The 23,386-nt window shown below is 49.4% G+C and overlaps 6 protein-coding genes, 1 non-coding gene and 2 pseudogenes across 9 annotated transcripts; 4 read left to right on the top strand and 5 right to left on the bottom strand.

Moving 5' to 3' along the window:
• The first annotated feature begins 76 nt into the window (after positions 1 to 76).
• On the top strand, positions 77 to 8,791 carry LOC149724145 (uncharacterized; annotated as a pseudogene). The gene is made up of 2 exons (XR_016386776.1): positions 77 to 2,867; positions 2,916 to 8,791. The product of XR_016386776.1 is annotated as an uncharacterized LOC149724145 (transcript).
• On the top strand, positions 8,682 to 8,795 carry LOC149724144 (U2 spliceosomal RNA; annotated as a pseudogene).
• A 2,502-nt stretch (positions 8,796 to 11,297) lies between these two features.
• On the bottom strand, positions 11,298 to 11,988 carry LOC149724143 (histone H2B.1-like). Its single transcript, XM_089893362.1, has one exon. It carries the CDS (start codon positions 11,733 to 11,735, stop codon positions 11,376 to 11,378), a length of 360 nt encoding a protein of 119 aa, XP_089749488.1. The 5' UTR covers positions 11,736 to 11,988; the 3' UTR covers positions 11,298 to 11,375.
• A 108-nt stretch (positions 11,989 to 12,096) lies between these two features.
• Positions 12,097 to 12,775, top strand: LOC149724142 (histone H2A type 1). The gene has a single exon (XM_089893361.1). The coding sequence runs from the start codon at positions 12,158 to 12,160 to the stop codon at positions 12,533 to 12,535; it is 378 nt and encodes a 125-aa protein (XP_089749487.1). The 5' UTR covers positions 12,097 to 12,157; the 3' UTR covers positions 12,536 to 12,775.
• On the bottom strand, positions 12,606 to 13,249 carry LOC149724141 (histone H3-like; the record flags this gene model as incomplete). Its single annotated transcript, XM_089893352.1, has 1 exon — positions 12,606 to 13,249. A coding segment is annotated over one exon (414 nt), but the record flags the coding sequence as incomplete, so codon positions are not given.
• A 27-nt stretch (positions 13,250 to 13,276) lies between these two features.
• Positions 13,277 to 19,548, bottom strand: LOC149724140 (uncharacterized). Of its 2 annotated transcripts, none has more exons than XM_089893360.1 (2): positions 17,317 to 19,548; positions 13,277 to 13,851 (listed from the first exon to the last, which is right to left on the bottom strand). In XM_089893360.1, the coding sequence occupies exon 1, from the start codon at positions 19,149 to 19,151 to the stop codon at positions 17,328 to 17,330; it is 1,824 nt and encodes a 607-aa protein (XP_089749486.1). In that variant the 5' UTR covers positions 19,152 to 19,548; the 3' UTR covers positions 13,277 to 13,851; positions 17,317 to 17,327. The 2 variants fall into 2 exon arrangements, with proteins under 2 accessions (XP_089749486.1, XP_089749485.1); XM_089893359.1 differs by having other exon boundaries at positions 13,277 to 13,840.
• A 102-nt stretch (positions 19,549 to 19,650) lies between these two features.
• Positions 19,651 to 20,319, bottom strand: LOC149724139 (histone H4-like). The gene has a single exon (XM_089893363.1). The coding sequence runs from the start codon at positions 20,120 to 20,122 to the stop codon at positions 19,811 to 19,813; it is 312 nt and encodes a 103-aa protein (XP_089749489.1). The 5' UTR covers positions 20,123 to 20,319; the 3' UTR covers positions 19,651 to 19,810.
• A 1,116-nt stretch (positions 20,320 to 21,435) lies between these two features.
• Positions 21,436 to 22,349, bottom strand: LOC149724138 (histone H1-like). Its single transcript, XM_089893327.1, has one exon. The coding sequence runs from the start codon at positions 22,198 to 22,200 to the stop codon at positions 21,643 to 21,645; it is 558 nt and encodes a 185-aa protein (XP_089749453.1). The 5' UTR covers positions 22,201 to 22,349; the 3' UTR covers positions 21,436 to 21,642.
• A 544-nt stretch (positions 22,350 to 22,893) lies between these two features.
• LOC149724137 (U6 spliceosomal RNA) lies at positions 22,894 to 23,000 on the top strand. The gene has a single exon (XR_016386796.1). It is a non-coding gene; the product is annotated as a U6 spliceosomal RNA (small nuclear RNA).
• Positions 23,001 to 23,386: the final 386 nt, after the last annotated feature.

Here is a 23,386-nt window from a genome sequence, read left to right as displayed (position 1 = left end):
GCGGGGGGTCTGTCTGGCTGATTTGGAAAATTTTTGGCTGTTTTGCGAAAGTGTTCAAACTTTACTTTTTGCGCGGCCAATTCTCGCTCGATTTCGAAGATCAAAATTGCATCTTGTTCGTCTTGATTGCCCAATTCCAATGATGCAAAGCTTTTTCCGATACTTCCAGCCGTTTTCGAGTTACGGCCGTCCAAAGTCGCGCGAGTAAAGTTCGTTTATGTTTCGCACATTTCGACAAGTGTTCAAAACTTTTCTTATATCTCGACCGGTGGTGGTCCGATTTTTACGCTCAATATTGCATCGTACGCGTGCTGTTCACACCTTTCCAACGATATATGATGTTACTCGTAAAAGTTTTCCAGTGAGGCTCCAGCACCGATTTTACGGCCCAAACACTCAGTTTGCTTCATGCGTAAGCTCAAAACTTCCATTTCCACTGCGTAATAGACAGCCTTTATGACGTAGTTGCAGACAAGTAAACTAGCATATAGAGTTGCTGCGGCGGACTTCAGCCAATGTGTTTAAACATTATTTTATTACACCACCAATATTGGCCCGATTTTAAAGATCGAAATTGCATCTTGTTCGTCTTGATTGCCTGCTTACGATGACATAAAGATCATGTGTACACGATGAGTCCTTCTCGGTTGACAGGGCCAGGCGCAAGGATGACACGCAAAATCGTGAAGCGTTCCATATTTTACCCCTATTTTAGGCCCCACCCAAAATTTGGTTTTGTACTTTTACTAATAAAGCAAGAAAAACAACAATTCCCGAGGGCTGTTTCATTTTTTCCATCAATTGTTGTTGCACCTCTTGCTGTTACAGTTGTTATTTTTCTAGTTATTATTCGAATTTATAAAATATATATAAAAATTTTATTTTTTGGGGGGGAGAGGGTGGCAAAAAAAGAGAAGAGGAGGTAAGATAAGGAGGACCAAGAGAAAAACGCCGTTGGAGAAATCATGTGACTTCGATCAATTCAAATTATCCCGTGTGTCTGGTATAGCCCAGTTCCACCGGGGCGCGGTGCGCCAAAGAGCAAACGCATTTAAACCGCTTATCTCGAATAAGTGATCCGGAGGACCTACAGAGGTATCGCTTCTCGGCTCTTCTCGCTAAGATCAAGTGTGGGTTCTTCTTCAAACAAAAAGAAAAAAACGGTTCTTTTCAGAACCCTGAGATATTTTTTTTTTAGATTCGAAAACGAAGCGATCAACCTACTACAACCTCTACAAGAACCAACTACAACAAGATCTTGGCGACCAACCACACCTGCAGCCTTCCGTCGACTCTCCACCACCTGCGCACCTCCCTCCGACTCCAAGCGGCAGACAGTGGCACCACCAGCACTCCAAGGGTCCACAGCTAGAAGAGTGCACCCCTCACTGCTAGGAAGAGCTAGGCATTGCCCGCTGTGGGCCTTGTGCTGGCTGTCTGCCGCTGATTGGCACGTTAGGGAGTGTGCGCTGAGCACGATAGGGAGGCTGCTGAAGCCGAACAACCCGTGCCGGGGACTTTAGGACTTTAAACTAAAATCTGCAACACTAATACTGGATTACTATTGGATTACCACTGGACAACAACCTGATCTACAACAACCAATTGGATTACAGAACCAAATTACAATCTCAACTACAAACAAAAAGTGAGTCCCCGGCCGGGTTTCTATATTACTGCTTTTACAATTTTAAAAATTTTATAGTATTTTATTAATTTTTCCGCCCCGCTAGCACTTAAATTGGCACCCCCCCCCCTAATAAAAAAAAAATAGATAACCCTCCACCACCTAAACCCCGGTCACCCCCTCAAAACTAATTGGAACCCGGACCTTTTCCCTTTATCAAATTTCCGGTTCAGTTTGGCTTAATTACCTAAAACCCGTCTTTATTTTATCCCTTTATTGCCCCTTAAACCAAATTATTCAAATTGAAATCCGGCCAAATTGCCTTGCTGAACCACCATTTTGTTTTTCTTATAAAAGTAAATCTTTCAACAACCCAAAATCATAAAATTAAAACTGTTATCTGATTAGTCTAAATTCCGTTATTGACAAAACTTTCATACCAACCTTAATCTTACCATTATCTTCACCCAGACTGCTCAATCTAGTTCTTTTTTTTCTCAATCATAAAGGAGGTGTTTTCTTTTGGTCTGTTGTTTTATAGTTTACCGTTATAATAGTCTGTTGTCCTATAGTTTTCCGTGGTGTATTTCTGGTCTACTATAGTTGGTGCCTCTAAAATATTATCATACCGAAGAGTGCTAGCGATTTCCATTATTAACTCACCCACCAGTACTGCTGTGCATCCACGCAGCACCACGTCTGCCATCACGTACAGTGCGCTTGCTGCCTTGTGTTTTGTTTTGCAGACACCACTGGACGATAGATGGCGACTTCGTCTTCCTCCGCTTCATCGGGGAATGTTCAGACCGTGGTGCGTTGCGTCTACCACGGAAAAGGAGACTTGTTGCTGGAATGCCCAGTTGCCCATTGCCCTAGCATACACCCCACAGTTGCCACAATCACAAAACACTTAAAAAAAAATCACACATCTCAATTCGAACACATAACCACTAAAAATCTCACAATAACATATACATGCAGTCAATGTAGTTTCTCCACCACCGGTCTAACACAACACCACATATCCAAACACTTCAAAACATGCAAAGGCGTGGGCGCTGTTCAGGAAGGCAACAGGGGTCGATTCTGCTGCCCTGCATGCGGTACCAGGTGGGCTCTTTTGTGTAAGGCACGGCACCATTTTAATAATGTCCACTCGGAGTATGACACCCCTCCAACTGCCGCTTTCTCTGGCACACCCTATAAATTAAAAAACCGGAAATTTACAATTATTAATAAGGCCCTAACATATAATAATAAGGCCCTAACATATTCATATATTAATAAGGCCCTAACATATTCATGCCCTCTCCCCCCCAACCAACTGCTTTGCCCTTTGTGGTCGTGCTCCCTAACGATCTTAAATAAACCTCTTTCAAGCGTGCAGCAGCTGAAACGGCACATGGCGACGGCTCACAAGGCCAGAGTCATGTTCCAGCTCAGTTGCGGCAGGTGCTCAGAGCCCGTTGCCACTGCGGAAACCCTCCAATTGGCAAAGGGTCACTGGGCATCTTGCAAAGGGAAGCGACAACTCTCTTCACCTAAGGGTGGGCGCATTTCGCCCACTCCACCTGCTAATCTACCCTCTACTTCCTTAACAATCTCCCCTTCCAACCTGCTCCCTTCCAACTCTCCTCTCCAAGCTCCTCCCCCCAAAGGAGCACCCTCGTGCCTACGGCCTGTAAAGCTCGAGTCCCCATTCCCCCTTTCCTACGCGGCGGCTGTGAAGTCACCTTTTTCATCATCCCCCCCGTTAATTTTTATAGATCTTACTTCTCCTACCCCCTCAGGATGTTCTGGCGTAACCGGAACATCCTCCGTCACTGCCCCTTACACCGGGTCGTTCGAGGCTGTGTCCGAGAGCGACTCGTCCCCCATCCTCGGTCGAAATCGCCGGCGAGGACTCCCCTTGAATTCCTCTGCGAGTTCCGGCTCGCGGGGGTCATCCCCGATCCTGGAAAGGTCGTCCCTTCGACCCATACCAGCCCCCCTTACGCTTTGCCTTTCTCCACCAGTCGCTGGTCCAATGATTTCCTGTGAGGACTGCAGCGCCCCCCCTTCCATTCGCTCGAGCTCCCCCAGTCCTAACTCCCCAGCATCCGTAAGCTCCGTGGAGGCGCACTTGTCTGACTTGTTAGACAAAGTGTCTTCCGGAGAACTGCGGCCGCTGTCCCCCACCCTGCCTTCTTCAGGCTTTTTTAGCCCTCTGTTGCCACCCACTCCCCCTCCCCAACCTACCCCCGCGGCCGAAAAGGCATCTCCTTCAGGCCTTTCCTACCTACCCTGCAGAGGAGTAAAAATCGCGTCCATTGCACGGCCATCCCCTGCCTCACAGAGGGTCGGCTGCGACCCGGACCGAACAGGGCCTTCGCTGAACCCTAATTATCAGCAAACCTCCCCCCGTCTACTCCGAGTTTCTCCCCCATAGTTAGACCCCCTAAATTCCCCCGGTCGGGCGCCAAAGTAAATTCCAAGTCCAAACCCCCCGGCGTCCGACCACGCCGTGCCAAGCCAATTGAGCCAGGGACCGAGTCGGCATCACCCGTTGATGTCGACACTATTAGTAGTTTGGTTCAGGAACCTTGTACTCCAGAAAACAGAACCCCGGAATTTTTTTATGAGCGAAAGTGGCTCGTGAGTATTTTAAATATTCACGAGTGGGAGGGATCCAATTTTTTTCAATTTAACCGGGATCTGGAGTATTGGACGCAGTTGCTTTCAGGCTCCCAGAAGGGAGGACGCGCGAAGCTTGCGTCCTACAATCTTGGTGCGGCGAATCGAGCGATGAAAAACCGCAATTCCGGTCGTAAGGATTTCGATCCCCGGCCGGTAGCAGGCCACAGTAATGGAGGTGGCACCGAGCTCGGTTCGCGGCCACGATACCGTAAGGGCGCACGTCTTCGTGCCGACTTCTGGAGGGACATGAAAGGGACGGTCCGTAAGGTACTGGATGGTTCGAACGGTGAGCGTCGCTGCGGGATTCCCCTCGATATCATAGAGCGGAAATTTCGCAGTGATCTTGCCGCCGACGCAGAAGTCCGGCAAGTATCCATGCCCGGCTGGATGGCCCACAGACGGTACGCGGCCGACGCGTCCCCGTCCCTAGTAACCCAAGCTGAAGCGGATGTCGCCATCACCAGTGAGGAGGTTGAGGCGGTCCTCAGTGGCCTAAACGTTCAGTCCGCTCCGGGCTCGGATGGCCTCTCTTATCGATTTTGGAAGGGCCTCGATCCTAGTGGTCGATTGTTGTCGCGCCTTTTCGAAATCGTTAGGAGGCACGGTCGTATTCCGGGCGCGTGGCGGACTTGTAGCGTCACCCTGCTCTGCAAGGATGGTCAGGGTGACGTTCAGGACGTGGGAAACTGGAGACCGATCAGCATCTGCCGCACCTTGTACAAATTGTACGCGGCTGTGATCGCCAGACGTATTCAGACTTGGGCGAAAGAGGGCGGGGTGCTCTCGGCGCCCCAGAAAGGGTTCATGCCAGTTGAGAGTGTGTTCGAGCACGTCTTCATGTTGGATACCGTCCTTTCCGACGCCAAGCTGAGGCGCAAGAATCTTCTTGCCGTCTTCCTTGACGTTCGGAATGCGTTCGGAAGCGTCCGGCATGAATGCTTGCTCGAAGTTCTTCGGCAATTCGATGCTCCCCATTACTTGGTTGAACTCGTGAGGGATGTTTACACGGGTGCGACCTGCCGTGTTATATCTTCGGCTGGTGAGACCGGTGATATACCCTGTGATCGAGGTGTCAGGCAGGGCTGTCCCCTGTCTGGCATTCTTTTCAACCTGGTAATGGAGGTGCTAATATCAGGGCTCAGTGCCGGGAATGATGGCTACCGGATGGCTTGCTTAGGTGGTAAGCTCATTCAAGTCCTGGCCTACGCTGACGATTTGGTGGTAGTCACGGAAAATCGTGATCAGATGCTACGTCAGCTGGGTGTGTGTGAGGAATTCGGCCGTTGGGCAGGCCTTGCATTCAATCAACGGAAGTGTGGCCGGATCGGTTGGAGGACGTTGCGGGGAGGGAGGAGGGTCGCACTGGAGGATCCTCTGCTCCTTAACGGAGTGGAGATCCCCCTGTTGCGGCCCGGTGAACACTATAAATACCTTGGCGCCATGACTGGCGCCATGAGTGTTCCCCGCACCGGATCCCAGCTGATCAAGGACTTCCGTGCAAGGCTCCAACGGCTGTTTACATCGTTTCTCACACCACACCAGAAGCTGATCGCTCTGAAACGGTTTCTGCTGCCAAGTCTCAGCTTTCATCTGAGGGTTCGTCCGATTGCGCGGTCTGAGCTGATCGCGCTCGACCGTCGCTTTCGCTTGACCAAGCCCTCGTGTCAGGCTGTGTTTCATACACCGACTGACATGGGTGGTCTGGGTGTCCCGTCGGTATGCAGTGAGAGCAGCATACTGACGATCGCCCAGGGGTTCAAGAAGTTAACGTCACCGGACGGCACGGTGTCCGCGACGGCTTCGGCGCGCGTGAAGCTCTACGCCGCTAAATTTGGCGGCCTCACTGAAGCAGGTCCTTCGGACTGGGCGCGTTATCTATCTGGTGATGACGTCAACGGGAATAGCACTCGCAAACCCGGCGCTAACCTGCCTTCTGGTCTGTGGACTCGCGTCCGCTGTGCCAGCAGGCAGTTAGGTGCTGTGTGGCGCGTTTGCCCGGAAAACGGCATCACTGTCCGGGTGCGTAATTCTGTGATTACCTCCCGAGACCGACGGAAGCTCATCAGATCCTTCCACGATTGCTCTAATCAGCAGTGGAAGGAGCAGTGGATGCAGCACCCCAACCAGGGGAAGACCGCTGCAGTGCATATGGCTTATGCCGATGCGAACCGCTGGGTGAAGCAGCCGTCGGTTATGGAACCTCATACATACTTTTTTGCATTGAGGGCGCGCTTGAACCTGTTACCCACCAGGGTTTCACGAGCTATTTATAGCAGGGACCAACACCCGGACATTTTATGCCGACGTTGTGGTGCGTCAGTTGAGTACCTCCCGCATGTACTAAACCATTGTCCTCCCAATATGAGCATAATACTCGGGAGACATAATTTGGTACTGCAGGAGGTTCTGAACGCGGTAGACAAAACCCAGTTCAAAGAGATATCCGTTGACCGAACGGTCCCCGAGCACATGTCAGCGACAGGTGAGGCCTTGCGGCCTGACATAGTGGCACGGCGGAATGACGGTTCCGTCGTGGTCGTCGACGTGGCTTGCCCGTTCGATCAAAAGGCGAACTTTGATGAGGCGGCAAAACGGAAGCTCCTAAAGTACGACAAGCTTTATTGCAATATCGCTGCCTCCACAGGGAAACCTGTGGAGTGTCATGCGATAGTCGTGGGCTCCTTGGGGAGCCTCGCGGAGGGTCTGTCCACCTCCCTCCGGGCTTTGGGAATAACCGGTTTTGCTCGCTCTAAGCTCGTCAGGAAACTGGCGGTGCTTGCCATCAAGGGTAGCCAAAAGATCTGGTGTTCTTGGCGAGCTGCAGTCCCGGCAGAGTAGGCGAGATCGTGAGCTCTACACCGCTTCACGATTTGACGAGTTCTTCTTGAGTCGATCCCCAACGGCAACGCACTCCAAATTTAACGACCGCATGGCGACGCCACTGATCTCCCAGTCATCCGTGCTCCGAGGGCACTTAAGGGGAACCGATCCACTGATACTGCAAGTTGGCGGGGGCGCACTCACCAAATGGAAGAGGAGGGAGCCCAACGATGCCCCGAACTACCGCCCCGTCCCTACGCACCGAGTTTTTTGTGAGTAAATATTTTCACTAATACAGGGACGGGGCCATGAACTGATCTATTCTGCACGCTGCCCCGCCTAGCCTCGGCCACAAATAAATAATCAGGCCGGGGCGTACTACCACTTGTTTCGGATATGGCGGGGCCCATCACGCGCATCCGCCCCCACACACAAAAACTCTTTTAAAACTCTTCGGTTCCCCAACCACTACAACAAAGCGAGCGGCCCCTCTTAGATTCAATTTTAAAATTTTAGATTAGTGCACTCAACTTTTTTACGTGTTGTGTTTTTTTGTATTTCTTTGCCACAGATTTTATATTTTTGTACTATATTTTATATACACAACACTATTTTTATATACTTCCTTGCACTATCCCACTTTTTGTAATTACCACTTTTTAACTTTTATGCCGCTCGCTGAGCTCCTTGCACGGATGACCAGACATATTTTTATAAAATTATAACATTGTTTTAATTGTCGCGGGGTATCAGTGGCGCCCCTTTGCGGCCGTGAAAGCCCTTTTCAACTTAATTCGCCCCTTGGTCCAAATTTTTCCCCATTGCCTGTAAAAGTGCGTTGCCGTCGACTCGAACTCGTCCTTTTTACCGCCTCTCTGTTACTGAACTATGACCAGCTTGGCCGTTGAAGTTGGCTTTAATTCGCCGGCTTCACATTATATATATTTTTTTTGGGTAATCCGTTTTTTTTTTCATATATAAAACAATTCGGCTTAAAATCTCCAAATCCCCATCATCCACCCTGGTCACCCAATGAAACATCTCTTTTTAGTCAATTATTTTTTCGGATTACCCCTCCCAAATTGTCATATAATTTAATACCCCGTTTTGCCAAGTTGGTCTTTTCCCCATCCCCTCCTGTCCTTCCGGTAATTCCATATCATTTTATTCTTAATTCGGCCCCATAAATAGTGCAATCTTAAGACGAAGTCCCCAGAGGCCCGGTCCCCCCCCTTCTTTGTCATGGACCGGGCCAGCCCCCCTATTACTACAAACATACTAATTTATTCTTTCTTTGTTTTATTAGTCTTTATTCATATTGCCGCCCAACTGCAGTGTCGTGGCGCAGGGGGGTTCCCTCTGTCGGCCCAGTGGACGACCGTCTAAAAAACAGGCACAGGCAGCAGGCACTTATCACCCGGTACCTCCGGGTACCGGAGGCTGGTTTTCAGCGCACTTGTACGTGATGGCCAATTTTATTTATTGCATTTTATCCGCGTCGTGGTGTTTGCGTGGATGCATTAATAAAAGATGAAACCCCTGGGACGGAAACGATTCGTTTCCTCTATGTATTAATCGGATTTTTGAACATAGGGCATGGTGCTGGAGCTTGCTCCACCCTGCTCACGGGTTGTCCTGGTATTGCAGTACCTCCAGGTTCGGCCCACATTCCACTCTGGTGGAATAATAACAAACCAATAAACAAACAAACAAACAAACAAACACATTCTCCGTATATATGCAAGGTTCATCCTGCCTTACACTTTCGAAGAGTAAAATTTGCCAAAGAAAACAGTCCCGAATAAATGTTCAAAAAGTAGTCAAACTTGTGTAACTTTCCAGTAGAAAGAAGCGGTATGTACAGAAAATAGATTTATGGGCAACTGTTAGGAATTTTGTAAGTTGGGGGTTACAGGAATTAGGAGCTAGGGGTAGGTAGTGACGTCGGGGGATCGCGGTTAGTGATAGCGACTGTGCATGGGGTTAGGGTTTGTGACATCAAGGCTAAGGGTTTTTTATTACATTCATTAAAGCTGGCGGGATACAGAAAAGACTGAGAACAGCGATATAAAATATAGTTTGAGCCTCGGCCCATATTCTTACCTTATTCAAATAGAATGCCCGAACATGTCGGACATGTTCACTTGGAGTCGAAAAACAATCTTCGTTTACTGGGGAATTTAAGCGCTATAATCTAGTTCGTTTGTTAAACGAATGAGTGACAATTCCTAATGTGAAAGTGGCCCTTGAGAAGAAAAGTTAACATCCCCGATCGCATGACACGAGACGTGAAGAGTGGGGCTCTAGCTTACTCGTACCAATATTGGAAAACTACAGAGAAGATCGCGCTGGCCTCAAGGAAGTCAAACAGTGCTTAATTAAATTCGTTAAGTATACGTCCGGCCAAACTTTTTGGGACCCTAGGCAACCCATGAAAGGTAATACGTTTAATCAACGAAGGTTGCCCTTAAATGGGAAGTTTAACATTTCCCGTGACAATTCTTAAGCATCCAAGCCAACTACATCACACAATGAATTCCATAATTGGAACTGTACAGAGAAGATTGGCTTGGCTGCCGGGCAAGAAAAAAATTGAAACTTTAAAACGTTCGGAGTACGTTTAAAAGCTCATTAACTCTTTCGTATGTATATTGGTGGCCCTGAAAAGGGCCTTACACATCAAGCAGTCCTCTACATTTGCCATGCCGTGCCGTGAACTTGACTTGACTTGACTTGACTCTTGACTTGAGTCTTGACTTGAGTCTTGACTTCGAGACCCGTGGATGTTGCGTGTGGCAACCTGACTTGACTTGACTTGACTTGACTTCGAGACCCGTGGATGTTGCGTGTGGCAACGTGGCGCTGCGTTTGAACATTTTGACATGGCCCGTGGTGTGGCGTGTGGCAACGTGGCGCTGGCCCGTGGGTGTTGCGTGTGGCAACGTGGCAGACATGGCCCATGACGCGTGGCGCTGCGTGTGACAATGGCCAGACAGCCAGACATGGCCCCTTGTGATCGGCGCTGCGTGTGGACATGGCCAGACATTAACCCCTGGTGAGGCATCGCAATACGAGACATGACGCGTGGCGCCGCGTGTTAAGAGGATTAATTAGATATAGCGCCACCACTTTTCTTGGTGAAATTGTGTTTAAAACGAAAAAAGTACGTTTTCGGAACGTCGGGGAATCATGTGCTCGGCGCCCTATTAATTACAAAGAGCGCCACCATTTCCCGTGGTAAAAACGTTTTCAAAACGTAAAGAATACGTTTTCAAAACGTCGAAGCTTCTCCTGCTCGGCGCTCGATTTATTAAAAAAATGCGCCACCTTTTTTGATGGGGAAACTTTTGCAAAACGTAAGCGGTTTTAAACCGTCGAAGATTCTTTTGTAGCCGCCACTTTTCGTTTATAAAACGTTCACCTGACGCATTGAGAGCAGTTAGCCTTTCGAACCTTCTCGAAACATAAGAAAAAACGATCGAGAGCTTGCCTGCAGTCTTGACTTTCGAACCTTCTCGAAACAAGAAGGAGAAAGTGGCCAGCTTAAAAGACTGTACGGCGCCGACGCCTATTGGTTTTCTGTACATTATGTCGAACCTCCTCGATTCAGAAGGGATGCGCGACGGGTGGACAGCATGGCTGCGGGCGGCGCGACGCAGCAGGTGGTCGCTCGCACGACATTGTACAGCAGGGGGCCGTCGAGCAGCGACGACGAGGCGGCGCGACATTACACAGCGGGCGGCTGTCGAGCGACAAGGCGGCGCGACATTACACTGCAGGGGGCGTCGAGCGGCAAAGCGCAGCGGCCGGAGGGCTGTCGCGCGGCGGCGAGCGGTGCGACTAGACGCAACAATGGCGGCGGGTTGACCTGACCGTGCTTTCTGACCTGACCTGGGGCTTCTTGAACTGACACTGACAATTTAACATCATTTTCAAGGGCATTTCGTTTTAAATACCCCCGCGGAAACGTTTTATTGGACAATAGCCTAACCAATTACGGTTAGACTTCAAATACCGCTGACCTAGCGTACCCTTTCCTTGACCTGTCATGACACCACCTACACGCGACCGTTAGGATTTTCCCGCTTTCTTAGTGCGGCGTGATTGGTTCGTTCACATGCCGCGTCAACTGGCGACGCAACAACCTAAAAACGATATGACAAAATGGCGCCGCTTATGATTGAATCTCGTTTACTGAATTGGGTGGCTCTGAAAAGAGCCGTTTGCAGAGTGATGGTTCCGTGGGTACTTCTCACTTGGAGCTGGTGTACTTTGTCACGGCTTTGGTTCCTTCGGAGACGGCGTGCTTTGCGAGCTCACCGGGTAGTAGCAGACGCACTGCGGTTTGAATCTCCCGACTGCTGATGGTGGTACGCTTGTTGTAGGTTGATAGTTTTGACGACTCCTGCGATATGCGCTCGAAAATGTCGTTGACGAACGAGTTCATGATGCTCATCGCTTTGCTGGAGATGCCAGTGTCGGGGTGTACTTGCTTCAGCACTTTGTACACATAGATGGTGAAGCTCTCCTTGCGCTTCTGTCTTCGCTTCTTTTTCTGGTCGGCCGGCGCCGCTTTCTTCACAGCTTTCTTCGTTCCTTCTGAGGGTGCCATTTCGAATGATACGTTGCCAACGAATCGCTTGAACTTATAGTAACCGGTATGCAAATGAGGGATCGAGAGAAGCCTCTGTTATATTCTTCCCCGCACCTCATTGGTCCTGGGGCTGCTGTCGATTTTTTTCGTGACGTGCTTGCAAATGAGGATCGAGAGCAGCCTCCGTTATATTTTTCCTCGCATCTCATTGGTCGCTGCGGCTCTCTCGCACGGCTCTGAGGCTGCTGTCGATCTTTTTTGTGACGCACATGCAAATGAGGATCGAGAGAAGCCTTTGTTATATTTTTTGTCGCCTCCCATTGGTCGCCGCGGCGCTCTCGCAAAATCCTAAGGCTGCTGTCGATTTTTTCCCTCGGTATATAAGGTGGGCGACCGCCGATTCGGTATTCATAGACCATTAGACAGATCAAACTAACAGAATGTCAGGACGAGGAAAAGGCGGAGGAAAATCCAAGGCGAAGCCAAAAAGTCGGTCGTCGAGAGCAGGCCTGCAGTTTCCAGTCGGTCGGGTTCACAGACTGCTGCGAAATGGTCACTACTCTGAACGAGTTGGGGCCGGCGCACCGGTTTACTTGGCTGCTGTTCTCGAGTATCTTAGCGCCGAAGTGCTAGAGTTGGCCGGGAATGCTGCCCGTGACAACAAGAAGACCAGAATTATTCCCAGGCACCTTCAGCTTGCTGTGCGAAACGACGAAGAGTTGAACAAGCTATTGGGAAAAGTAACCATCGCGCAGGGCGGAGTGCTACCCAACATTCAAGCTGTGCTCTTGCCTAAAAAGACCCAGAAGAAAGCTTAAATTGCAGTCCTTCGTAACCAAACAAACGGCTCTTTTCAGGGCCACCCATATTTCAATTAAAGAGATGCCGTTTATCGGTTGTAATTTTACTTGCCCGAGTTTTAAACGAACGATACTTTGCTGCAAATGTTTTGCGCAACCGTACAAGTTTTGACCGACATAGTACTTTTACAAAACGTCGGCCCGACGTACATCGGCACTCGACTACATTTTACATTAAAATAAAAACACAGTGATCTCTTTGGCAAGTTTGGGTGGCTCTGAAAAGAGCCGTTTATGAGTGGTAGAACAGATTGGGGTCTAAGCTCGCTCTCCACGGATTCGACGAGCCAGTTGAATGTCTTTCGGCATGATGGTCACACGCTTCGCGTGGATGGCGCAAAGGTTGGTGTCCTCGAAAAGCCCGACCAAATATGCTTCGCTCGCTTCTTGAAGTGCCATGACGGCGCTGCTCTGAAATCGCAGGTCGGTCTTGAAATCCTGCGCGATCTCGCGAACAAGACGCTGGAATGGCAACTTGCGAATGAGCAGCTCTGTCGATTTCTGGTACCGACGGATTTCGCGCAACGCGACTGTACCCGGTCGGTATCGGTGAGGCTTCTTCACACCGCCTGTTGCGGGTGCACTCTTCCTGGCGGCCTTCGTCGCCAGCTGCTTGCGCGGAGCCTTACCATGTATTCCGTGCGAGATTTTGAACAACACGATGACATAATGGGTTTAAGTGAAAAAATAAGGTCCGAATTGTAAGTCCAGGAATACAATTTCGCGGCAAGCCAACCGTAGTTGGAATTAACAGTTAGCATTTTATCAAAAAATCATTAATCAGAATGATGTTTAAGTATCGGGATAAAAAAGAGAGCACGAGGCTCGGTTAGTTTTGGTCGGGGTACTTTTTGGGGTAACAAAAAACGTGGGTCACTGTGGGTCCGGTTCCTCGGCCTAGAGCTGAGGTTCCGGTTTCCAAGAAGGAGGCTGACCCTCCTCCTTAAAGGATCTTGGGGCGCAGTGATACACCCTTCAGATCCTACTATGTAAACCTCCGCTGTTGCTCTGTGGAAGAGAACGCACGAGCGAAAAGGTGAGAGAACAAAGGTACTGCATAGGGGTACATATGACATGTGAGTAATTATTTGGCCGCTAGATGCTCCCCTCTTTCAGGATCTGGCTTGATGTTAACTCGGTCTAGTTGAGCTCGATCCTCGGCCGTCAGATGTCGCTGCTTCCCCTTCCTAGGTGATGGCTTCCAGTAGGCTGTCGATGGCGTCCTTGTACTCTTGTCTCCTTCGTTGAGCTTCCACTCTGTGTCTGAAATAAAGCTGTGCTTTTGTCTTGTTAATGAGTGTGTGTATGTCGAGCGTTTTCTGTTCGAATTTCGCCGCATTCCGTTCTAGCCAGATGTTATAGCGTAAGTGCGATAACAGTAGTGTTATGGCGAGTGTTTCTCGTTTTGGTCTATCTCTTAGGTTGGGCATGTCCGTGTCGAGGTATATGCATAGTCTTGGGTGCGTGTTTAGCAGCGTGATCGTGGTGAGGCGTTGTATCGTTAAAAATGCAAAGGCCCACGCCATTTTTATTTCCTTGCATTTAGCGAAAAGGTGTTCTACCGTTTCTCGTTCCGATTTACAGAGCGGGCAGTTACGTGATTGTCCGATCGTCGAGGATACGCTACTGTTCGAACCCAATGCTAGGTGGTTCCATATTAGTTTATAGTTAAACTCGATGATGTGGTTGGGTAATATTTTGTGTAAGCTATTTGCCCACACGGTGCCGTGCGAGAGTGGGAGTGTGGGATGGACGGTGGCTCCTGCTCGTTCGCGCACACACACGTCGTAGTGGTGCTTGGTGGGTTTTACGTAGTCTTCTCCTTTTAACTTATATTTATCTATGGTTAGCAGCGTGTCTTTGTAGTAGCATATTGCCACTGCGCGATGTGGCACGTCGCTGCGCATTGGCGTTTTCAATCGGGCGCTAAGCGTTTTACCGATGTTGTATTCGATTCCCTTTAGATATGTAGGTAGGGGGTCGTCCGCTATTCTACTTCTCGCATATTGTCGTAGCGAATATGTGAATAGCATTTCTGCCATCGTGCCTATATCTGTTATGTCCATTCCACCATCTAGGTCTTTTTTGGCGATCTGTTCTATCGTGAGTCGTGCTGGTGTTCTAATCATTGCGTAGTTAAGAATCCGTTTGTTTATTTCCCGTCTGATCGCTGGCGGTATTAAAAACGTTTTTGCGACTGCGGTGATTCGTGGCATGATTGTCGCTTTTAGCAGGATCGATTTTCCAGTTAGTGTTGTTTTTTCTTTTGACAGTTGCTTTAGTTTCTCGGTTATTTTAGCTTTTGCTTTAATCCAGTTCATGCGTGTGATATTTCCGTGTCCAAACGTAATGTTAAATATGTCCAGGGTCTTATTTGCGTTCCACTGTTTTATTAATTCACCCGGGTTGGTTTCGGTTAATTTTCCGAGTGCGATTCCTTTTGTTTTCGCCCTGTTGAGCTGAAGGCCCGAGGCGGCGCTGAAGTTTTCTAGTGTTGTGAATGCTTTGTTTACCGAGCCTATCCCCGTGAGAGTAAGCGTGGTGTCGTCGGCAAAAGATGGCGTTTTAATCGCGTTTTTGCTACCAGTTAGATAAATTCCTTTAATCATGCGGTCGATGTTTATTGCGTTTGTTAAAGGTTCTAAAGCTATCAAGAACATTGGCAGGCTTAGCGGGTCGCCCTGCCTGATGCCTCGTTTAATTGCGATTGTATCTCCTAAGTTGCGGTTGATCTGTACTCTTGTGGACATGTTTTCGTACATGGCGTTTGTCCACGATAGGAATTTGGGTCCGAATCCTAATTTTTTAAGCGTTTTGCGGAGCATTCCGTGATCTATACTGTCAAATGCTTTTTTAAAGTCTAGCGATATCATGAACGTGTTGGGTTGCTCTTTACCGTGTTCGTTCAGGTCTCGTAACAGAATGTTTAGGTCGTGTATAGACTTACCGCGTATGGCGAACTGTTCCCGTTGGACTAGTTTGGACATTAGCGGTCCGAGGCGGTTCGCCAGTATCTTGGTGATTAGCTTGTAATCTACGTTAAGGAGCGTGATCGGCCGGTAGTTGGCGATGTTGTCACTCGGCCCCTTTTTATGTATGAGTGTTATGATGCCTGTTGTAAATTGTGCTGGCATGTATGTGGTGTGCATAGTGTCGGTGACAAGTTCTATAATATCGTTCCCTATGATGTCCCAATTTCGAGCGTAGAATTCCTTGCTAAGGCCGTCTGGCCCGGGCGACCTATCGTTTATCATTTCATTAATTGCGTTTCTCACCTCGTCCGCGGTTACTTCGCTGTCGATTGAATTCGCTTCATCGTCTGTAAGGCGAGTTTCGAGTTTCCCTAAAAATTCGTTTTGCACCGTTTCGTTTGTTGTTTCGGCGGTGAAAAGCTGTTTATAGAAACGCGTCGCGACGTTAAGTATTGCCTTGGGGCTTCGTACTAAGGCGTTTTGGTCCGAGTCCATTAGAGAGACTATGTTGCACTGTCTCTGTTTTTCTTTAAAGCGCTGGAAGAAGAACCTCGTGCAGCGTTCGTCCAAATCCATTTTATCAGCTTGTGCTTTTAGTTTGAGCGACTTTTGTTTTTGTTTATCGTGATTTCTTATTTCAGACTTAAGGCGTTTATATTCCGCTTCGCTACCCGTTCCTCTGGCGAGGTCGATCGTGACGTTTTCTAGTCTGGTTTGCAGGGTCGATCGTTCTTGCTGCATTCGCTGCGCTATATCTTGGGATTTGTGTATACACATGTTACGAATTCTGCTTTTCGTTTCGAGCCACCACTCCATTTTATTGGCGTAGAGTGGCAGTAGCGTTTTCCAGTCTTCCCATTTGTTTTTGAGGTTTTGTTTAAATTCGTCGTTATATATGGTTATGTTGTTTCTCCAGAGACCTCGTCCTCGTTTTATCTTGGCCGGCAGGTCCGCGTTTACGATTACTGCGTCGTGGTCAGACCACGCCCACGGTTTCGTTGTTACTTTCGTCGGTTCGCTCCGGGGCGTGAGGTAGACGTGATCTATTCTCGATTGAGTTCCCGCTTGTCGCCGAGTGTATTGTCTTAAGCGAGGATGTAGGGTTCTAAAAGCGTCTTTTAGGTCGAAGATTGCGACAATGCTTTTTAGGGCTTCGGATTCGTCGTATTTCCTATATTTCGGGGGGTGTCTATCTAGTTCGACATTTCCGACCGTGTTAAAGTCTCCTGCCATTATCGTTTCGCATTTACTCGAGACGTATGGGTGTATGTCGTTATAGAAGTGCGTTTGTGCTTTTCCTTCGCTCGAACATGGTGCGTAGATATTAACCACGTGAACTTTTAAACTGTTCAACTTAAAGTCCGCTGCAATTATTCTACCGTTTTCGTCCATCTGCGTGTTATTTATTATAACCCGAATCCGTTTGCTAAAGAGGATTGCGACCCCTCGTGAGTTATTTTCCCCGGAATTCCAGAGCGAAGTGGCACCAGTTAGGGTTAACCACTCTTGTTTAAAGGCGTGTTCAGTTTGTGGTGTCGAGTATGTCTCTTGTAGGCATGCTATGTCTATTTTTAGCTGTGTGATTAAGGCGAAAAGCGTATTTCTGCGCGTTTTGTCGTTTAATCCGCAAACGTTGAGAGTCATTATTTTAATCGGCGTGTGTTTGGGTGTTTGTGTTGTGTGTGTTGTGTTCGTCATGATTTGTGTGTGTGTGTGCGTGTATTAAATGTATTTATGGTGTTAATGTTTACAATATTGCTACTTTACCATTGTGATCTTCATCTTCGTCTTGTTCTTGCTTCCTCTTCAGACAGGTGCTCGGCGGCAAGTGCTTCTTTCGCTTCCAACAGACGGGGAGTGAGGTGGGAGTGGTATGATCCCCGTCGTTCGACCTTGGTCGTCACTATTGTACGGCATCCTTGGCAGGTGTACGGCTTGTTAGCTAATGGACGATGGAATCCGCCGCACGCACATTTCACGATGACGCGGTTACAGTGTGTGCCCACGCATCTCTTAGGTCGGTTGGGTTCGCTAGGAATCACGTTGACCGCCGCGCAGAAGTCCTTGCACCTCTTGGAAGACGCGCCGCAGGCAGAGCAGATGCAGAAGTCCGACGAGTCGAATTTCAGCTGCTCCACGATCGTCTTGCAGCACGGCATCAAGTGCTTCCTTCTGTTGCATGCCCCGCAACGTATCCAGGCTCCTGCCATTCCGACATTGGCTGAGCATCCTTGGTAGAGGTGGAGTCCTTTCTTGCAGCACATGCGGGCGAGGAAGTATTCCCTACCACACTCTGTACATGCTGTGTCGGTTCCCGGAGTTTGAGAGTCCGGGAAGACCGACTTGGTCTTACAAAAGGGGCACTCGTAGCCGTCCTCTCTGGTGGCTTTAAGAGGTTGCTGGAGCGCTGTTGGGGTCGTGCTTCTCGATCTCTTCTTGCACGAGTCAGACTTCTCCAAACAGTCCTTTCGGGCCGGCGTCTGCCCCGGCTTATTGCAAGGGGCGCTTTCCATCTTCTGGCTTCCAGTTTGGGCCTCTTCGTTGGGTTCTTCTTGGCCCTGAGCGGCGGTCTCGTTCACAGGAGAAGGAACCCCGGCGATCTCTTCCTCCGGTTCCTCTCCTGTCTCCTCGCTACTCGTCAGGTCACACGATCGGTTTTCGTCCTCCTCGTCCTCGGACGCCTCCGACGCTGGGTCGTCGGATTCGGACTCTTCCGTCGTGGACCTAGTGGCATCTGCTTGGAGGTGGTGGTCCTCTGCCACTTCAGTTGAAGACTGCTGGTCGCTGGTTGTCGCAGCCTCCATCTCTTCATCGACCCGTTGTTTTGGGGTCGATGGCTTGGTGGTCGTCGGCGCGACTCGTGCCGGCGCCATTTTCCCGGTGGGGGTGGCGTGACCGTTGTCCTGCGCCTCCCCTTCGGTCTTCTTTGTTGCCGAGACAACCGTCGGCAGAGCTCCTTCCGGGGCTCTCGATCTTTTGGTGCACTCGCCAAAGAGGTGCCCCACTTCCCCGCATCCCCTGCAGGTCTTTGGCTGCCCTGGGTAGCTCACCCAGAGCAGGCAGCCCTTCACCCGGATGTAGCTCGGGATCTGGTGGCTTTGTAGATCGGTGGTGTTGAGCTGGTATGCTCGAACACCGGTTTTTACCCCATTCTTATACCGCTGGTATTCTACCTTCGTTGAATGAGGCTTGGCGAACTGCTGGAGAACCTCCATGATATCCTGGTTCTCCAGCGGTGAAGGTATCCTACCAACCTTCACCCAGGTTTGTGCCGTGTGGTACAGCATGGCATGTACCCCGTTTTTCCTCTGGAGCAGATCTAGTAACTCCAGGGCGGTTATCCTGCTCGTGCAGGTGATGTCCACTGTCGCCTGTCCAATCCTGGTGACAGTATCCAATTTCCTTGTTGGGAACTTCAGATCTTTAAATAAGTCCCATACCTTCTCCATTGAGAAGGGAGCCTTTCCTACAAGGGTTGCCTTGATGCAGCAAGGTCTTACCAGTCCCTTTTTGGAGTCTACCTTTGGTCTACTTGGTAGACTCCCTTTTGCGGCAGCCCCCGCGTACGACAGGGCTGCCTTTGGTTTTACTGCAGCGGCCATGAGTCCTGGCTCGAACGTCGCGAGACTGGGCGATTTATACTATATAGGCCTAGGTTTTACTTTTAATTTAAGTTTAACAAAAAGAGGTTAAGGATAGATACACAAAAACACTTAGAAAACCCTGTTACAGAGTTAACAGCTTCCCTGAACTTAGACTGCGAACAAGCGGCCACACCCTGACCACCTGACAGAGACCAGCCGTTTGATTGGCTCTCTAGTCAGGTACCCGGATGTACCGCGAGCTTCCCGCCTAGGACGCGCCCACCTTTGTGGATCTTTTTGTCCTTGGTCTAAAAGGTAACTGTTTTAACTTTGTAACTTGTTAACTTGAGTAAACTCTTGATCTCTTAAAGTGCTGTCTGCTTGGTTCGTGCCTGAACTGCTGCTAAACTCTAAATGTGCTCGTTACCTCGACGGGGGTCGGTTCTTATACACAACGAGCGGCGATCTAATTGGATAAGGCCTGGCAACCAATCAGGAGCCTAGGTGCGCGGCGCAGTTCTAGCCTTCGTTGTAATCGGGCGACGGGTAAAATTTTCAGACATCGAACGTCGCAAGTTCCGCGCGTCGCCAACGGCCGAAGCAGCAAGCAGAATTTCTCTTTGTACAAAAATGGGTGGCCCTGAAAAGGGCCGGTCGAAATTGAGGGTGGTTTCAGTCTAGCCGCCGAAACCGTATAGAGTACGTCCTTGCCTCTTGAGAGCATAGACGACGTCGAGGGCGGTGACGGTCTTGCGCTTGGCGTGCTCGGTGTAGGTGACAGCATCACGGATCACGTTCTCCAAGAACACTTTAAGGACGCCCCTTGTCTCTTCGTAGATGAGACCAGAAATTCGCTTGACGCCTCCACGACGAGCCAACCTTCGAATCGCAGGCTTGGTTAAGCCTTGGATGTTATCTCGCAGCACTTTGCGATGGCGCTTCGCTCCTCCCTTTCCTAAACCCTTGCCTCCTTTTCCTCGTCCGGACATTATTTCTTTGACAGTACAGCTTTTCTACAGAAATACAGCAACTCAGGACACGTACAGCGTAACTAACAGCAGCGATTGGCTCGCCCAGAGAATATATAGCCCGCTTACGAACCTTATCGAAACAAAAGGTGCAAGGAAATAACAGTGCAGACCGATCGCCCATTGGTTCTTCAATGCATTCGTTCGAACCTCCTCGAAACAAAAGGAAAAAAGCGCACGAGACCTGCAGGTTCGATATTCGAACCTTCTCGAAACACAAAAAGAGAGAGGACGGTTTAAAAGGCAATGCGGTACCGAACGCCTATTGGTTTTCCCATGCATTATTACGAACCTCGTCGAAACAGCGTAGAAAAAAGCGGCTGAGAGGTTGGATTGCACCATTTCAGCGATCAGTTCGGCTAAGTCGCAACGGGCGGCGTAGCCCGACACAGCGGCGGGCAGCCGAACGAAGCCAACGGGTGGGTCGCGCAAAGCGACTGCAGCCAGACCGACGCGACAGGTGGGCCGGTCGCGCGACACCGACTGCCGCCAGACCGACGCGACAGGTGGGCCGGTCGCGCGACACCGACTGCCGCCGGACCGACGCGGCAGGGGGCCGGTCGCGCGACACCGACTGCCGCCGGACCGACGCGGCAGGGGGGCCGGTCGCGCGACACCGACTGCCGCCGGACCGACGCGGCAGGGGGGCCGATCGCGCGACAATATACAGTGGTTGACCGTCGCGCGACATGGCTCAGCAGGGGAGCGTCGCAACATGATGCAGCAGGTCGCTGGTGGCACGACACGGCAACAGCAGAGAAACGATACTGTTCTGAAAGCCAAATCGTTCGCAATACGTTTACGAAAGGTCGCTTCGTCCGTTTTTTTGGCGGCAAGATGTTTCGAACCTTCTCGAAACAGAAGATATGAGTGAAACAGCTTTAAAGAGCGTTGTGGCGCTGCCCGGATATTGGTTCTCCTATGCATTCTTTCGAACCTCCCCGAAACACAGTTGAAAAAAAGCGAACGAGGGCTGCAAGTACGATTTTCGAACCTTCTCGAAACACAAAAAGAGAGAGTCCGGCCTAAAAGGCAACGCAGCTCTGAACGTCCATTGGTTCTCCCATGCATTTTTTCGAACCTCCTCGAAACTGAGTGGAAAAAAGGCGAACCAGGGCAGCAAGTTCGACTTTCGAACCTTCTCGAAACACGAAAAGGAAAAGGACGGCTTTAAAGGCAATGCAGCTCTGAACGCCTATTGGTTTTCCTATGCGTTATTTCGAACCTCGTCGAAACAGCGTAGAAAAAATGACGGAGGGGTTGGATTGCACCATATCAGCGATCACTATAGCTATGTCGCCACGGCTGGCGTAGCCCGACACGGCGGGGGGCGTGTAGCCGTCTGAACGCAGCATGGGGTCGGTCGCGCCGAGCTGCGGCGCAGTTTAAAACACTAATACTTCAGTAACGATATAGGTGACACTCCTTTGGTATTGGGGTGGCTCTGAAAAGAGCCGTTTTCTGCTGTAGATTTTGCGCAACTACTTTTTGCCTTTAGTTGCTCTTTTGACCGCTGGTTTCTTTGTAGGCGGCGGCTTTGGTTTACTTGCTTTTTTCGCTGCCGGTTTCTTTGGTTTGGTGGCGGTCTTTTTTGTCGACTTGGCGCTCGCCGTCTTGGGCGCCGGCCGCTTCGCGGTGGTTATTTTCTTTGCACCGCTCGCCGGTTTCTTCCTTCCCGCCGGGATTTTCTTGGCGGGAGTCGCTGTCTTTTTGGAAGTGGCCGCCTTTGTCGATTTGTTTGCTGGTTGCTTGGAGCTAACGACCTTGGCAATTTTGAACGACCCAGATGCGCCTGTGCCTTTGGTGTGCTCGATTTCGCCCTTTTTCGATAGCCGCTGCAAACATTGACGGATCCGCGCCGCCGCTGCATCTTCTTTTACTTTATAATTGGCAACCACGTACTTGACGACAGCCTGTCGCGACGACCCCGACCTCTCTTTGCTGGCTGCGATTGCTGCCTTCACCATAACTTGGTAAGTTGGGTGCAGCGGGGCTGCCGCTTTGCTGCCTGCCTTCGATTTAACTGCTGCTGCTGCCATGACTACAATAGATTGACTAACACTACAGGCGCGGGTCGAACGCCTTTATACCGATGCGTCCTACAGCGCGAGCGACGGGAGGTTCCGATTGGCTGCGCTCTAGACCATTCACATACCAGACCGTCAACGACCGTGCCTATGCTTTTTCCTTGTGCGGAAAAGTCACAGTTTTGTTCATGCGTATATATAACGTTTGTTCGAACCTACCCGAAACAATTTTTCGAACCTCATCGAAACGTTTGTTTCGAACCTCTGCGAAACAGTGTTTCGAACCTCTGCGAAATAGTTTTTTTGGTCGAAACGAAGTGCTGTGGCCAGCTTGCAGTTTCCCCTATGCTTTGTCCTATACCTTGTTTGTTTATTTTAAACTGCCTTTTTCTCGGGTCTCTCCATTTGCCGTATCTCCTTTTTCTTTGTTTTTTTTCTCTCGAACCTGCCATTTTTCTTTCGAAACTCTTTTTTGTTCTTTTTTTATCCATATTTTGCCCGTTTCTCGCGTCCGTAATATGTCGTTTGGACATTTCCCTCCAGCGCAATTCGACGCGAGACGAATGCGCGGTCTAGCGGTCAAACAGGCACAATCTTTTGTTGTATCCTGTCAAACATTATCGGCTGCGCGTATGCGATTCCCTCGGTCAAAAGTTTTCGGATGAACAAAAATCGACATTTTAGATGTCGTTCTATGGCATAAATGTACTTGCTTCGGCAGTACATATACTAAAATTGGATCGATACAGAGAAGATTAGCATGGCCCCTGGCGCAAGGATCCCCCGCATTGTTCGAGGTTCGCCCCTGCGCAAATGTCCCAAGATTCCTGACCAAAATTATGCCAAATAAGGTCATTGTAATAGACGTGCCCAATTACAAACGTACAACTTTCAAAGGAGCCGGTTTGGCATTATTTTCAAGATTCCCTATTTAATTATAATGTTATACAGTATTTACTGGCCTTCTGTATCCAAAAATTATGAAAAACTTAAAATATATTATTATGCGATTTTCTCCTTATAGGTGATTCACCCAATATTCGATTTTCGTGACATTTATGATTCTCAATGACCAACCAAGCATATGCACATTCCACTTGACTTTTTGGGGAATTATTGAACCATTCTGTAGTATATATTTCTTCAATTTACTTCAAGCAAACACCAAATGTACATTCTAACATAGTTTTATTTAATT

Source organism: Ciona robusta, unplaced genomic scaffold, assembly GCF_009617815.1.
Source record: "Ciona robusta unplaced genomic scaffold, ASM961781v2 AP042741.1".
NCBI classification, from domain to species: Eukaryota; Metazoa; Chordata; class Ascidiacea; order Phlebobranchia; family Cionidae; genus Ciona; species Ciona robusta.
Note: the sequence above shows the minus strand (reverse complement) of the source record. Positions and strands in the feature narration are given on the sequence as shown.